The 17,459-nt window shown below is 46.4% G+C and overlaps 1 protein-coding gene across 1 annotated transcript in view; it reads right to left on the bottom strand.

Annotated features, from left to right (window-relative positions):
• CDH22 (cadherin 22) overlaps nt 1–17,459 on the bottom strand; it is a 154,026-nt gene that overhangs the window by 53,031 nt on the left and 83,536 nt on the right. Inside the window, 1 exon segment of the mRNA XM_056812366.1 lies at nt 1,559–1,678. Within this exon segment, the coding sequence (XP_056668344.1) occupies nt 1,559–1,678 (120 nt within the window).

A 17,459-nucleotide genomic window follows, 5' to 3' on the forward strand; every position in this document is an offset into this window, starting at 1 on the left:
TCCCCATTTCCCCTTGAAACCACCCCATTTCCCAATTTCTTTCTTTCTTCTGATTTAGAATTCCCCATCCTCTACTCCATCCCTGGAGTCCCTGCTATCTCATGAGTCACTGGACCTTTCCATTCTTTCTCCACCATCTCTTTGGCATCTGTCCCCATCATCCTATCCACATTAGCATCACCTGAGTCCAGACCCATGTCACTTCTCTGAATTACCATAATAGCCTTCTAACTAACTGGTCTCCCAACTCCCAGTTTCTCCTTCATTCACAGTCAGAGGCATCTTCTCACTCACTTCCCATTGCTCTGTTCTGACCATATTATTCCCCCACCCCGTTCAAGAACTTTCAATGCATTTGGATTGCATAAAAGACAAATTTGGCTTGTGGGAGATGGGGAGCAAATCTTTTGGGGGCAAAGAGCTGCAGAAGCTTGGGGAGTCCAGTGCAGGTGGTTTGGGGAGGCTATATTTAGAGCTTGAACTAGCTGACTGAAAGGCTTCCCATCCTCCTTTGTCATTTCCTTCTCTCTTTCAACCAACAGCTAGAAATATGAGCGTCTAGCTGGACCTGGATCAGCCCTGGTGGTATAGTTTCAGAAGCCATCTTCCTGTACCTCTCTCCACCCTTTCTGTTTCTGGCTGCCCTGCATGTGCCATTTTGGTCTCCTCCCTTCCTCTCTTGGTCTCTCTTCTCTCTGTTTCTCCACTCTTCTGCTGCCAGACTCTTCTGCCCCTCTCCATTTCTTAACTCTAAAGCTCCATCCCCCAACATTCTAGGGCTACCTATTCCCCTGTACATTACTCATCTTCCTCCTATTCTCATCTGTTTCTCCTATTTCCTGATCCAACTCATGGCTGAGAGAACATTCTTCTGTTCCCAACTCTCTTTGTTCTTCCCCCTCATCCCCAGGTCCTCCACTTTCCTGTCCTTTTCCCTCCTGATCTCTCTTGTTCCCTTGTTCCCTATCTTCCCATCTCCTTTGCCCACTTTTTCTCTGGGTCTCTGTCTCCCCAGTTAGGTAGAACAGTGGGAGAGAGTATTATCCATCCAGGAGTCAGGAAGACCTGAGTTCAAATCTGCCCTCAGATACCTCCTAGCTTGTGTCTCTGTGACTTAATCTCTCTCTGTCTCAATTTTCTTATCTGTACAATGGGAACACTTGTTCTACCTATCTCCCAGGTTCTAGATCTACCTCCCAGGGTTGTTGTGAGGTTCAAATGAGATAATAATTATAAAGTGCTTAGCAGAGTACCTGGCATAGAGTAAGTGCTATATAAATATTGGCTATTGTTATTATCATTTTCATGATTACTCTTCAAGCCTTCCTTCTTCATCCATCCTTTATTATCTTTGTCCTTCTGGGACCCTGCAAGATTTACCCTCCATTTGCTCATGGCTGTCCTCCCATCATCCCATCTTTGGCCTTGAGGAAGGACTTGATTCCTCAGCCTCCTCTTCCCCTCATTATATGCCCTCTCCCCATTGGGATTAGCTTCTAGGATACAGAGTCCATGTCTGCCATCCCTTCTGCCAGGCACTACCCCGAGAGCTCCTCACCTGTCTTGTTGTCCACAGTGAAGTGCTGCTCACCATCAAGGACACTGTACACCAGTCGTGCGCTGCTCCCGTACGTGGGGTCATCTGCATCTGATGCCATCACCTGCATTACTGAAGTGCCTGGGCCCATGGAGGGGGAAGGTAGAGGGAACCAAGGAGAGACACGGTTGTGAGATCATCTGCCTGGTGCCTGAGAGGGAAAAGAGACTCACTGGGAGGTGTTACTGAGCCCCCTCACCATCTCATCATTGAGTCCTCATTCCCCACACCAAGCCCCTGACTCTTTATTCAGCTCCCAATTGTCCTCATTGAGCCCCACCATCTCCATGCCTCCTGCCACCCTCCCTCCATCTTCTTCTTCACTCAGAGTTCCTTAAAATACATTCGATGAATCAATGGAACCACAGAAAGAAATTCAGGGCCAGGTCACACCCTTTACCTTTCCCAACCTGACCCCTTAGAGAAGAGCCCAATTCAGACTAGCCATATCCTGCTGCCATGCTCCTTTGGGTGGGTATGAGGAAAGGGGGAGTGACCCCAACTTCTCAGCCGGTAGGACTATAGATGGCAGGAGGATGTGGTTAGAAGAACTTGGGTTCTAGTCCTGGTAGGAATCAAGTACCTCTGAGGGGAAAAAAATCAGAGTTGGAAAAAAGCATCTCTCAGATTATGTAGCCCAAACACCCGAAGCTTACAGAAATGGAAGTTCAGGTCCAAAGAGGGCAAGTCAACACATTTTAGAGAGGGAAGGGAACTCATGGGTCATTTAGATCAATCCATACCCAAATAAGAATCTTTTCTCCAAAAATCCTTCCAAGTTAACTCTCAAGTGACCTACAGTGACAGGGAGCTCATTATCTCTTCCAAGACAATCTATTCTTTTAGACAGCTCTAATGTTTCTTTATGTGCAGCTGAAAGGCACTTGGGATAAAGGAATGACTAGAACCCAGATCTCCTGAGTCCCAGGCCAGGGATCTTTTCCTTGCCTTACTATAAAGATAAGCCTGATGTGGTCCTTACACAAATATAGGACTTCGACATGGTAAGAATACTTTTCAAATGAGGAAACTGAGGGCCAGAGAAGCTGTCACTTGTCCACAGTCACATAGGCAAGCTAGCAAAACCAGGATTAGAACTCAAATCCTTCATTCCAAATATAAATTGCCAGTATTTCATGCTATGGATCTTAGAGACAAACCTTCAGGTTGGGCTCAACCAGAGCACAGTGGAAGGTTGGAAAGGAAGAAGAACCTGCCTTGAGGTATGAGAATAATAGGAATTGCTGCCTCTGGAGGCTGCCTCATTGGTTAGTCTCCTAGGAATGCTAGAAGGGCTAGAGGGAGACAGCTCTACAGGGAGTCATCCTCCAGCCTAAGCTCTGGGCTCACCCCACCTCCCAAGAGAGAAGAAAGAGAAACAGAATGGAAGAGCATGGGAGAGAGCCTGAGAAGCTTTGGTCCAGGGCAGTGGTACCATCTCTCCCCCTCCCCCCAGGGACCCAGACAGGGCCCCCACTCCTCATGCGCTGCACGTAGCTGGTCGGGGAGAGTATAAATTGGATAAAAGTCCATCAAACGGCTGCAATTAAGTTATTGATTTTCGACGCTGCCTCATTAAACCGAGCGCTTCACTCTGCCTGTCCCCGCCATGGCTCTAATTTGACATCATGTTCAATTTAAGAAGAGCAGAACTTGGGACGTGAGGCTCAGCTGGGGGCAGCTAGGGAGAGGTGCAGGGAGAGACCAAGGGACAGACGGATGGACGGATGGGCCTGAGAAGCCTCACCTGCCTTGACACAGAGCCACAGTGTCCTACCATAAGAGTTGTACCTTAGAGCAGAGTCTAAAGAGATCCTCAAATATCCCCAGGGTGTTTTGGGTGAACCTCTAGTTTGCTCCATCCTGTTCCATCTTCTCTGGGTGCATATCATATCTACCACTAGTCACCTACAACATCCTTAGGAGAAAAGGACTATGCTGATTGTCACATTTGTATTTGCAGCACTGAACATCGCCCCGCTACATAGGACACTCTTGATAAGTGACCACTGAAGTGAATTCTAAATGGAATGGCTGAGGTGGAACGGAACATAGAACACTGAATATTAAAGCTAGAAGGAACCTTAGAATGTCAGATCAGGAAGAGACCTTAGAACCATGTTGGTAAACCTATGAAACGTGTGCCGCCCCTCTGCACAGCAGCTGATGGGAGCACTTCCTTCCTCCTCTGTCTAGGGTAAGGGGGGCTCACACGCAGTGTGAGGGTCACAATTTGGGCACTCAGTCTCTAAAAGGTTTGCCATCACTGCCTTAGAACATAGACTGTCAGAGCTAAGAGGGGCCTTAGAGATCAGACTGGACTAAAGATCCATCATTTGCCTATGGATCCTTTCTTAGAGAAATGTATTTACATGCATAAAATAGAATATATATGGTTACAAAGAAAACCATTTATACAAATGTATAAAAAATAAATTTCACAGACCCACTGATATCTCTCCATGGACCCTAAAGTTAAGAACTCCCAAAATCCTTCTTTTACAGATGGGGAGATACATCCAGGTTGAATAAGTGATTTGTCTAAAAAGTTTGGGGGAACGCTCCCAGATCTTAGATTCTCTATTTACAAAATTAAGGATTGAGTGAGACCATCCTGAAGGTGTCTCCTGGCTCTAATCCATTTCCTTGCCTGAGGGACCCCATCTGCTCCTATCCATGCCCACCTGCTCAGCCCAGAGTTCCAGCTAGGAATGAGGTCTCAGAACGTTTGGGACTTCTGAGTTCCCCCTCCACAGGCCATGGCCTATCCCATCCCAGCTGTGGCCATCCTTTCCCATGGGCAGCATGGTCTTCAAGCTGTCCTGCCAGGCCAGTCTAGAGGTGAGCCTAGCTCACTGCCTGGCCTAATGAGGGAGTGTCTGGAAATGCTACTGCAGCATTTCTCGGAGAGCTCCCCACCCTCCCTCCCTCTTTCTCTCCCAGCCTGCCTCTCGTCTCCCTTTCTCTGGCCCTTGGCGGGCTCTCATTCTGGAGAGACGTATATTTATTTCGTAGTCTTTAGCATTTCTCCTTTCCCTCCCCACCCACCCTTCTCCCTCCAGCCCAGCCCATCCCACCCCTGCAATGCGCCTCCCTCTCTTCGATTAAAATTGGAATCACTGGAGAGAAGGACAGGGATGAGGTATGGTATCTTAGCATCCCAGGGAAGGAAGGATGGAGAGGAATCGGGGGCCTGGGAGCAAAGTGCATGTGTGTTTGTGTGTGTGAGGGGAAATACAAGTACCTTAGCCAGGGAGATTGTGGACCTCACACACTAGGATCCCAGTCTGAGCTCTTCTACTTACCATCTGCATGACCTTGGTCAAGTCACATCACATCCTCCCTCTGAATCCCAGAGCACCCCTGGCTAGGATGGAGCAGTACCCTCCTGGACACCAAACAGTCCTCCAGAATCTATCACCCTGGTATTGCTAAAGGGTAGAACTGCCATAGGACTCAAGAAAATTAGTTTTGAGGCAGTAAGGAGGCCCAGTGGATTAATACTGTACTTGGGGGGGGGGCAGCTGGGTGGCTCAGTGGATTGAGAGTCAGGCCTAGAGATGGAAGGTCCTGGGTTCAAATCTGGCCTCAGACACTTCCCAGCTATATGACCCTGGGCAAGTCACTTAACCTCCATTGCCTAGCCCTTACCACTCTTCTGTCTTGGAGCCAATACACAGTATTGATTCTGAGATGGAAGGTAAGGGCTTAAAAAAAAAAGACTATACTTGGAATCAAGAAAACCTGAGTTCAAATCCAGCCTCAGACACATACTCTTTGTGGGACTCTGGCCATGTCACTTAACCTCCACCTGCCCCAGTTTCCTCACATGTAAAATGGGGATAGTAAAAGTACCAACCCCCCAGGATTATTATGAGACTCAAATTAAATATTCATAAAAAGTGCTTTGTTCTCTTTAAAGTACTCTTCTTGTTTAGTCATTTTTCAGTTGTGTCCAACTCTTCATTTGGGGTTTTCTTGGCAAAGATACTAGAGTGGTTTATCATTTTCTTCTCCAGCTCATTTTATACCTGAGGAAACTGAGGCAAATAGGGTAAAGTGACTGGCCCAGGGTCATACAGCTAGTGTCTGGAAAACGAGTATTGATAACTCCAGGCTCAGTGCTCTGTGCATGATGGTACCCCCTAGCTGCCAAAGCATTGTATAAGTGCTGGCTATTATTATTATTATTAGAGCTAGACAAGGATCCCAGCTGGTTGCAGTAGGAGAAGCCCTCCTGGGCAAGGAACCCAAGTCTGAATGTCACCTTGCTTATCTTTTTTTTTTAACTCTCACCTTCTACTGTAGAATTAATAATGTTTATCCGTTCTAAGGCAGAAGAGTGGTAAGGGCCAGGCAATGGGGGTTCAGTGACTTGCCCAGGGTCACACAGCTAGGAAGTGTCAGAAATCAGACTTGAACCCAGGACCTCCTGTCTCTTGGCCTGACTCTCAATCCACTGAGCCACCCAGCTGCCCCTTTTCATTATCTTATTACCTTGGACAAGTCATCTCAATTCCCTGGGACTGTTTCCTCATGTGGAAAATGAGAGCTTGCTAGCCTAGATGATCTCAAAAGTCCTTCTAGCACTAAATTCTGTGATCCTATTTCCATAGTGTTCTATGGTAATTTTAAAGCATTTTCCACAGTCATGATATAATTTGATTCTCAGAACAGCCCTAAAAAGTAGGCAGTGTAAATGCTACGTAAGGAAAACCATGCAAGCCAATATCCTGGCCAAAGTGGCCTGCCTGATGCTTCCCTCACAACCTCACATCTCCTGCCCCATCCTAGGGGCTCTCTCTTCTTGTCTCTGCTTCTTAAAATCCCCAGCTCCCTTCGAGGATCATCACAACTGCCACTTCCTTCACTGAGACTTTTTCCATCCCTGTGCCCTTCAGTTAGAGGCAGCTCAGTGGAGAGAGTGCTGGGTCTGTGAGTCAGGAAGACCTGTGTTCAAATCCAGCCTCAGACACCTCCTACTTTGTGACACTGGGCAAGTCACTTAACCTCTGATTCTTGGCAAAAGGATCCACTGGAGAAGGAAATGCCAAACCATTCCAGTATCCTTTGCCAAGAAAACCCCCAGATGGTCCGTGGGGCTCATGAAGAGTTGGACATGGCTGAATTACTGAACAACAACAAGCCCCTCAATTTTTAGGATGCCACTCACTCCCAAATTACAATGTATTTTTTTCATATATACTTAATGTTCACTCATTTCCATTCCTGTTGTTTCCTCCCAGTGGAATTTCAGATCCTTGCTGGTAGGGATCCTTTTTGGTTTTGTTTTGGTCTTTGCATCTCTGGCATTATAGCATGAACACATAGTAGGAGCTTAACACATGCCTTTACAAAATGGAATTGAACTGAATAAAATCTGTCCAAGGATAGAATAGGCAACACCAGGAGGGAGGGAGTTCTTTGTCAGCGAAGGTTTCCAAGCAAAGGCTGCACGGCCACTTTCAGGAGATATTACAAAGGCTACTCTTGCTCGGGTACCCATTAAGTCACTCCGTTTCAACGCCTCTCTAGCTATCGTTCTCTTTTTCTAGATGTGACCACTGAGGTTCAGAGCAGTGAAGTGACTTGTTCCAGGTCACACAGGTAGGAGGTGCCCGAGCTAAGCTTCAGACACGGGTCTCCTGGCTCTAGCTATCAAAACAAAGCGGACGGGGATTTCCCCCATGGAAGCCCCTTTAAAGCACTCTATTGGTGCTAGCTGTTATTACTTCTGAGCCCTCGGGCCCTTGCTTCTTCTCCCACTCCCAGCCGGAGCCTGGACACCGCGAGAGGGCATCTCCCGGGTGGCTTGTTGTGTAGTACCCCGAGGACTGCATCTGAGTTAGGAGCAGGAGAGAGACTGCTTGTCTGACATCCTATCTCTGAGCCACATCTGTAACCAGGGGTCATCCCATTTCTGTTTAAAGATCTCCAGTGCCAGGGAGCTTATGCCCTCCTACGGCAGCCCTTTCTACTTCTGAACAACTCCAGCTGTTAGTAAAGTTTTCTTCATATAGCACAACTTCCATCTAATGCTTATAGTTTTGTCCTCCAAAGCCAAGCTGAACAAGTCCGATGCCCCTTGACCATGCCAATCCTTCAGATGGATATTTACCATAGACTCTGATAAGGGATCTCATTTCCCCCAAGATTCTGATCTCATGCACTTGTCAATCATTCTTATGCACTATATTGCAACAAGCTGTTATGTTTTAGGATCCTAGATTTGGCACTAGAAGGGGTCTCAGAGGTCATCTAGGTCACACACACACACCCATTTTATAGATAAAGAAACTGAGACCAGAATAATTGTGACTTGTTGAAGATCATTCAGGTAGTATCAGATGTGGGATTTGAACTCAAGTCCTCTGACTCTGGAGCCCACACTCTTCACTGTATTCTGCTCCACTAAATCATCTCTAGGCTACACACCCTCCTTTCCTTTAACTATTGAATAGCATCTCCTCTGCTGTCTGTTCACTCTCCTTTGTCAAGGAGCCAATGTCCAGAGCCAAATGCAATACCCCCAATACAATCTGACCAGGATGGAAGAGAACTGGACCATCCCCTGACTTGTTCCAGATGCTAGCCATCTAGTCACAAATTAAGCTCTTTTTGCCTTCCAGATCATTCAGCTGTCCCTTAGCAGCTATGCAACAACATGGTGGGGAAAGGGCTGTCTTGCCTCTCAAGGTAAGACACTTGCACTGGCCTAAAGAACCTCAAATAGAATTAGGATTTTTTTTTTCTGGGCCGATCATGCACATGGTTCCCCAGTTCCTAGTTGAGGACTTCCATTGCTTTGTCTTGGTTTCTTTCCTGTTACTATTGTTACTGCTGATGGTGAAGGGTCACCAGTATTCACCTCTTCCCCAGCAGACAACCCCAATGGCTCCCCTCACACAAGATTCTCCCTGCTTCGACCCTTGCCACATCGACACCCTTCCCTTGGAGTCATGGCATGTCAATGCAAGAAATGGCCTGAGAATGTGGACCATCACGGGGAGAAAGCATCTTGGAAAGCATCTCGTCCAACTCCTTCATTTTCGAGAGGATGTCACGGCCCAGTGGAGGCAGAAACTTGCTCAAGGTTACCCAGCTAGGTTCTAGCGTCAGCACTCAGGATAGAACCAAGGCCTCTCTCTATGTCATTATGTGCCGTCAACCCAACGGAGCTGGGAACATATCAGAAATGATGGATGGAAAAGTCGCCTGTCATTCTGCAGAAATGTAGTTGAAGGTCCCTAGGGGACTGGACGACTGCTATATGATTTTCAGCATATGACTCTAGACCTTAGTTTATCTTTCTATAAATAAGAGAGACAGAAGAGAAGATGATCCTTATTTTCTCCATCTTCCCCAATCCTTTTCCTATCTCGACATGCCAATTCAAAACTCTCCTCCTCCAGGAAGCCTTTTCTATTCATTCTTTTTTATACCAGGTTCTTCCCTTCCTAACCATCGACAATATGGCAGCTAAGAGCACTGGGCCTGGAGTCAGGAAGATGTGAGTTCAGATCCAGCCTCAGACACTTACTAGCTCCGTGACTCTGGGCAAGCCTAAATGGTACCCATCTTACAGGAATTTTATGAGGATCCAACAAGATAATAATTGTAAAGCATTGAGCACAGTGCCTGGCACATAGTAAGCACTACATAAATGTTAGCTATGATGATGATGATGATGATGGCAGCTCTGAATGTAAAATTATATTATGTCAACTATCCAGGTAGATTGACTATGAAAGAGGATTTATCAGGTAGAGAGAGGGGGTGTTGGGGAGAAAGGTTACCTAGGTGAAGGGGGCATCCTAAGCTAATGCAGGAAGTTGGAAAGCACCAGATACATAGAGGGATGTGGTCAACAATTCAGTTTGGTGAAGTGTAGACAAATGAATAAAATATCAAGTTCTACAGTGCTTAAGAGATTACAAAGCATTTTCCTCCTAAAGACCCTGAAAGACAGGGAGAACACATGCCAGAACCCCAGATAAATATAACAAACAGTATTCTCCATGATCTTGGAGAAAGGTACAAGGACACTCAGGTTCCAATCCCAGTTCTCTTTCTTACTAGCTCTGTCACCAGAGCCAAGTCACTGAACCTGTGTCCTCACCTGTAAAATGATAATTTATCTCTGGATCCATAGTGCCTGGTATTCAGTAGGCACTTAATAAATGCCTGCTGATAGACATGAAAATCTACCAGAATTATTGTGCCAAATTATGAGTTTCAAGTGCTCTAGGATTACATAATTGAGAATTAACATTCCTGATCATTTTAAGGATTACAATACAACACCAAATTACAAAGGCCTTACTGTATTATTAGTGTGATAGGAGCAGAAGGTGGCTGTTACACTAGATACTATGAATCTGTCCCAGGGAAACCAGTCTGGAGAGATGAAGTGACTTCCTAGCATCACACAGCTAGGAAGTACTGAATGGGACCAGAATTCAAACCCAGGTCTCCTGTCTCTAGTATTATGTCCAACTTTATGTTCACTGTGGGATAAACCTCAAAAGCTGGGGCTAGAATGTGGAGGGTCTAAGAAGGCCAGGCTTCTCTCCTTTAGGGACTGACGTGTCATTTATGGTTTGCTACACTCTTGTCCCTCTCTCTGATTCTGTCTCTCCCCCAGGTCCCAGGGGATCTCGTTATCCCCTGAGTGCAGCACTCAGAGACCTGACGTCTTTTCTGATGCTATTTGATTTGGTAGTATTTGGGGGGGGGGAAGTAGCACCAGGTAAGTGTTCCCTACATAGCAGGAACCTTCAAAAGAACATCCCTGATGGGCACCAAGTGCAAGAACACAGGCTTGACAGCTGGAAGAGACCAACAAATCCAACCTTCTCACTTACAGATGAGGAAATGGCTTGCTGAAGGTCCCCATGGGCAGGAAATAGAAGAGCCATAATTTAAACATCGGTCCTCTTGACTCCAAATTCAAATTCAAGTGATTTTTTGTATTATTTTTCTGTTTTTCTATCTCTATTTTTTCTGTTGTTTTCCCCCTACTTTTGTGGACTCTTTCCTCCAGGGAAATGAGCCTACTGAGCCATGTTCAGATCAAGCCACCTCCAATCCAGGCATCCTTCCCTTCTCCTTCCCACCAGAAACCTGGATTTTGCCCCTAAAATCACTCTAGGCCCCAACAAGTGAGCTTTTACCTTATCCTGTGTGAATCCAGGCCTTTAATTCACTGCTTGCCATCTATGGACCATGCTAAAATATGCGCCCCCCCTCCACACTTGATTTACAAAAACCCTTAACTTCCCTTTTAAAGCATAAGCTCCCTGAGAAAATAACTTCTTTTGCTTATTTATTTGTATTTGTGTCTTAAGTGCTTAGCATAGTGATTGGCTTTGATCTATCTATATCTGCCTGCCTATATGTCTGTCTGTCTGTCTGTCTGCCTTTCTATCAAGCTAGCTGCCTTTATGTCTACTAGATCATGTAGACTAGCCCCCATCCCCCATCCCTGCTGCTACTTCCAGGTCAGCTGGGTCCTAACCTAGTCCTTGTGATGGGGAGACAGTGCCAGGAAATTCAAGTTTCATGGGCAGTCAGAAGAGCACGGCAGCCAGAAGGTACATGTTTTGTGTTTGACTGAAGAAAATGACATCAATTTCCTGACTCAGAAGATTTTAACCTCTTCCTGAAATTTCTGTAGCTAGCAGGGACCATGACTCCTGCAAGGTTTGGAAATCCCACTGTGGTGGCAAGCACCAAATGAACCAACAAGAAGACGAGGAGGAGGTAGAAGAAGAGAATGGGGAAGTCAGATGGGAGAAGAAGATATAGCTTGGCAGGAGAGGGTAGAAGGAAAAGAAGAGGATGGGGGAAAAAGGAAAAGACTGAGAGGGAACAAAGAAGAAAAAGGAAGTGAGAGAAAATAAATGGAGGAGAGGGCAGCTAAGTGGCTCAATGGAGAGAGAGACAGGCCCAGAGATGGGAGATCCTGGGTTCAAATTTGACCTCAGCCACTTCCTAGCTGTATAACCCTGGGCAAGTCACTCAGCTAGCATTACCTGGCCTTATTGCTCTCCTACCTTAGAACCAATACTTAATATTTATTCTAAGACAGAAGGCAAGGGTTAAAAAATGAAAGAAATGGAGAGAGAGAGGACATGGAAGAAGAAAAGAATTAGAAAAAGGAGCTATACAAATTAGGGGGAGAAAAAGAGGTTGAGAAGGAAGAAACAGGATAATATAAAAAATTAAAACAACGGCATGTGATTCAGTAGTTCTTTGAGGTTGTTATTTACAAAGTGATTTCTTTATCATAGTCCCATGGGGAAAGTCAAGGCAGCAGACATTATTTTACTCATTTCAAATATGAAGAAGTTGAAGCATTACCACTCAGCCCCTGTTCCTAACACTACTCAGCTCAGGCTGTGCATCCTTCCTTGCTTAAAGTGCCTGTAGGAGGTAAAAGAACTGGGTCATTTTTGTGGACAAAGCTTTGATAAAGCTTTAGAGTTCCATCTACTATCTATCACAGTGCTATAGCTGCCATGCCTAAGTCCATTCAGGCAGCCTCCTCCTCCTCCATCAGTCAGCCCTGGTTGGGGCAGGGGAAGATAAGAGGAGGCCCAGGCATGAGAGTGAGCACTCCAAAAAAACACAGAATAGAAAATAATTTGTATCAGAGACAGAAGGGACACAGGATGCCAGGGAGTGATCTTAGAACATAGGATGCCTGGATGGAAGGGATCCTGTTCCACAGAATGTTCAAGTGAGGGGGTCCTAGATCCAGAATGTCAAAATGAAAAGGACCTTGGGGAAGCTAAGTGGCTCTGTAGACAGAGAAGCCTGAGGATAGAAGGTCTTGGATTCAAATCTGACCTCAGATATTACCTAGGGCAAGTCGCTTAACCCCTATTGCCTAGCCCTTGCCACTCTTCTCTCTTAGAATTAATACATAGTGCTATTTTTTTTCAATGAAAGGGACCTTAGAGCACAATCTCAGAGGTGGAAGGGACCTCCGACACATAGAGCTAGAAGGAGCCCTAGAAATTATCTACACATTTTACAGGAATCCAGACTGGGGGCCACCCTAGACCTATACTTTGCATTTTATTTATTTGCTGCTTTTTCAGACTTTTTAAAGAGAAACTGCATCCCCACCCTGTCTTTCTCCATCACCTGCAGCTGCTATAACTGCTCTGAACACTTTCTATTAAAAATTAAAAACCACTTGTCGAGGCCCCAGCAACGTTCTGATTACACAGGAAACAACCCTCCTTCTCAAGCTCTTCTCAGCTCCCTCGGTGATCATCACTCCTGCAGCCAGCTCACTATGTTGGCCTCAACCCCCAGGCTTCCGGCTGCACAGCCTAATCTAGACGGATGAGCCTTGGGAGACATGGGAGACTTTGGACTGCAGCTAAGGGGGAGAGGTAGAGCTAGAGAAGGCAAGAGAAGACAGGGGCTGCAAGCAGGGAATATGGAGACAAGGGGCACAGGAAGACCCTGGGGGTGAGGGAGAGACGGAGGGGGAGGGGTAGGAAAAGAGAATCTGAGCTGGAGCTGGCATAGAAAGGAGGAGAGGACCACACTGGATGGAGGGTGCCAGTGGAGGCTAGGTGCTCTTCCTCATTCTTCTTTTGCCTCTTCTAGCAGACGGCCTCCGGTGGGGACCCTCCAGCAGCGGCCGCAGCTGAGCTCTTGGAAGCAGGAATGGTCCATGAACCACCAACGGTTACTAATTAGTATGTCCAGAAGCTGTAGGCATCCATCCAGCCCAAATCGGGGGATGGCTTTAGCTTCAACCAGTTTTGGGGGGGCGCCTGGGAATTTCTCAGCTGCCTCAAATATCTGTGGTTGCTGAAGCCTCCTGACCACTCCCAGCCCCTCTGTTCTTTCTGGTCCTCCCTCCTCACCACCATAGGGCAAAGGGAGCAAGAGAAAGCCAATCTGAGATTTGGTCAAGCAGTTGTGGCCCCTCAGGATGGTCAGACCTGAGGGGTGCCACCAAAGCGCCCCTTGGAAAGAGGAATCGAATTCAGCCTAAGCACTACTCACAGTATCGCAAATCAGTGCTAAAAAGGGAATGCAGAATGCAGAATGTCAGTCTTGGTGAGGATGTTATCCCATCAGATGCTGATAGAACACAGGACACAGAACTGGAGGGGGACCTTAGAACACAGAATGTTAGAGCTGGAAGTGACCTAAAAAAAACAATCTATTCCAAAGCTCTCGTTTTAGAGAGAGGATTGAAACCAGAGAAGGAAATAGACTCTACTAGGGTCATACAGCCAGTGGGAAGAAAAGACAAGCCTAGAACCCAGATTTCTTGTCTCCCAGTTCAAGGCTTCTTCCCTAGACCCATCATTGTAATTCACTGGCTGTTGCTCTCAGCACTACATTAGGCCTACATTAAGTAGGATTGATGCTGCTGCTTTGATTAGGATTTTTATTGTGTTACTCTTGGCTTCTAGCAGGAGAGAATCAGATCCCTAAGTGCCCCAGACCCAGGTTGCTAATTCATTCAGAGAAGACCCTGACCCCCCCCCCCCCCAACAGCAAACATATCCTTCTCCCAGGTCTCATCATCCTTTCCTGGTTCTTGACCTCCAGGGTCTTCCGGGAAGGTGGGGGAGGCTCAGAGCAGCGCATGTCTACAGTACCCCTAGTCCATACAGCTGGACCCCAAGTCCTTCTCTGAGAGGGACACAGAGGCTTCTGTCTGCCCCTCCTCTTGTCCTCCCCCTGCGTTGGCCTCATTCTTCCCCCTCCCCCAGGCCTGGCCCCTTTTGGTATTGAAAGCCAAGTGCTGTTGCTAGGCAAAGAGATATTGCACATATAGATCTTCCTGGACTTTAATTAAAAAACATCTTTAGAAGTTGTCTCTGTGGATGCTGGGCACGATTGATTCCACCTCTGGCCCCTGGGGCTCCCTAGCCAGCCCTCTCCCAGTCACTGAGCCGGCCTCTTTCCTATCATTCCCAGTGGAGACAGGGAGGCACGACCCAGCCTCGGAAGGTCAAGGGGGGCTTTTGTGGCCAGACACACTAATGCCTTGGTCCCTCCTTGATGCATGGCGAGCTCTTCAAAGAGGACTGATGCTTAGGCTCATTCAGGCCTGACATGTGGCTTCTGGGTTTTTTTCATCTTTGGGTTCCAGCCCTGCCAACATCTAATTCACGGCAGGACCTTGGGTAGATCACTTCCTCTCTGGACCTTACGGTGTGGTAGAAAGAGAAGTGACTTTGGGGTCAGAGGTCCAGGGTTGAAATCCCAGATGTACAATTCACTACCTGTATGAACTTGGCAAGCCACTTGCCTGGTTTCTTCATCCGTAAATGAAGGTTTGAACTAGATGATTTCCTGTCTAGCTCTAAATCTGAAGATTCTGTTCCTTTATCAGATGGGTTTTTATTAAGCCAGCTGATCACTAAAGTCCTTCCAACTCTAAACGTCTTATGATTCTCCCAACCAGTGTTCCTCCATTCATTCACCAGAGCACAGATAAGCATGATGAGGGAGCTTGTAAAAAAACATTGATCTGGCTTCCTCCCTGACTAGCACCATCGTCTTGGATGAGTCTCTTCTCCTGTCTAGACCTGATTCAGCTTCTTCCTCTGGAAAACAGGAATGATCCCATCTGGCCTCAAATGATCTTATGAGGATAAAATGAGATCATGTATTTTAAAGCCAGATGGAAAAGTTCAAAGTGCTAAAGGTTGGTTGTTATTATCAACGAGTGTCCTGGGAGGCTCTGACTGCATTACTGTCTTCCCCACGGGGAGGGATGTCTGGGAACAAAGCTCCTCCATCCATATGCACCATTTGGCAAATTATAGCCCATTGGGGCCCCCAGATTCAGGTTTCTACTTGTGAGAGGAAGAAGGGAAAGGGGCTGGGGATCGTCCTTTCCTCTGCCCATTGACAGGCTCCAGAAGAACAGGGGATGCCACACATCCCATAATATTGCTGTTGGAAGGAACTTGAGCACGTCAGAACTCAGAATATCTAGGGGAGGAGGGATCTGAACTCCTCATTTCACACATCTAGAAAGGGCCTTAGAAATCAGCTGGTTTACATTTTACAGAGGAGATAACTGAGGTTCAGAAATGGGAAGCCACTCATCCCAGAGGAGCACAGTAATCAGCCAGAGCTGGTCCAGGAGCTCAAGACCCAGCTCCCTGGCCTCCTACAGGCAGCTCCTCCCTCTCCTGGGAGTACTGGCCCATCGTGGCTGCTGCACACACTCTCCTTCCTTTTAACTTCTAAGCATGCTAATTTGCAAGGATTGCCGCCTTTCATGTTTCCCCAGCCGTATTTCCCTTCTCCCTCTGATCTCCAATTTTGCACAGACACTGTCGCCTCTCATAGGCCGTGTTCCCATCAGTTGGTGATCAGGCAACTCAGTAAATGTGAGTGATTTCAAAGCCGCCCGGATTCTTGTCGAATACCCTGGTGCCAGGATTGCTTCCGCTTTAAAAGTTGCTGAAGTAAAATAAATTAATTTCATTTAATTTCTTTCCCATTGGTCCCACTGCCTTATTTGGTTCTGAGGTTCGCCCACCCACCTGGGAAGAACAGCCACTGTGCAAGACATTATCCCCAGCTCTTCTCAGGGTTCTGTATCCTAGGGCCCCTCTCCCACAAACCTGGCCCTTCCATGGACGTATAGTTGTTCTGTTTGTTTCAATCACATCTGATTCTTCATGACTCCTTTGGGGGTTTCTTGGCAAGATACTGGAGTAGTTATTTCTCCTGCTCATTTGACTGAGGAGAAAATGGAGGCCAACAGGGTTAAGTGACTTGTCCAGGGTCACAACTAGAGGTCATCAACTCCATGCTACTCCCTCAAACACTATTGCACTTATACTTCCCATTGTGTCTTTTAAAAAAAAAAATCAATGATTTTTTATTAGTAGGATTTATTTACAAGTGTCACAGCCCCTCATTTCCTTCCTCACATCATAGAAGGCATCCTCCGGGACAGATATGTATGTATAAATTATGTCTTTCATAGTTCCATTTTTGAGTTCATTCTTGGGATTTTTTTTATTTAAAATTTTTATCCTCCCATTGGATCTTGGGATTTAGAGCTGAAAAAGATTCTGGAGATCAGGTAGTTCAATACCCTCCTCACTTTCTAGAAGAGGAAAGTGACACAAAGAGGGAAATTCTTCCCCCTCCCCTCCACCCCCTGCCAGCTCAAGGAGACACAGCCCTTAAGTGGCTGAGGCTGTTTTCAAAGCCAAATTCTTTGTCTCCAAAGAGAATGTTCACAAGAGTTCTGGGAGGTCATTAGTTAATCTAAAAAAATTATAGTAAGAATGACAGCTAGCATTTATAAAGCTCTTTAAAGTCTGCAAAGCTCTTTACACATGTTGGCTCATTTGACCTTCACAACTACCCTAGGAGCCAGGTATGATGATGACCTCCAGTTTAGAATTGGGGGCATTTTACAGAAAGAAGCTAAATGACTTTCCCAGAGTCATGAAGCTGGTAAGTGTCTGAGGATGGATTTAAATCCAGGTCTTCCTCACCCCAGGTCCAGAGCTCTGTGCACTGTGATGCCAACTGTCCTTAGTATTGACAGGAGTAAATCAAGGCTCAGAAGGAACATCACTGATGTGAGGTCATATAACTAGTAAGCAGTGGATCTGGGACTTGAGCCCAGAACTCACGTTTCCCAGGATTCTTTCCATTTCACCAAAGCTCCCTCTCCTAAAAATCTCCAGCTGGCTTGTTCAGCACTTGCCACTTCACAGACCTTCAAAATTCATTATCTGGTTTCATTGGTCCCAATAAAGAATCAATTATTATACCCATTGACAGATGAGGAAACTGAGGCTCACAGTCATTATCTATTTTCTTTTTGAGTTCTTCTGGCACCAAT

The sequence above is a fragment of the Monodelphis domestica genome, chromosome 1 (genome assembly GCF_027887165.1).
Source record: "Monodelphis domestica isolate mMonDom1 chromosome 1, mMonDom1.pri, whole genome shotgun sequence".
NCBI classification, from domain to species: Eukaryota; Metazoa; Chordata; class Mammalia; order Didelphimorphia; family Didelphidae; genus Monodelphis; species Monodelphis domestica.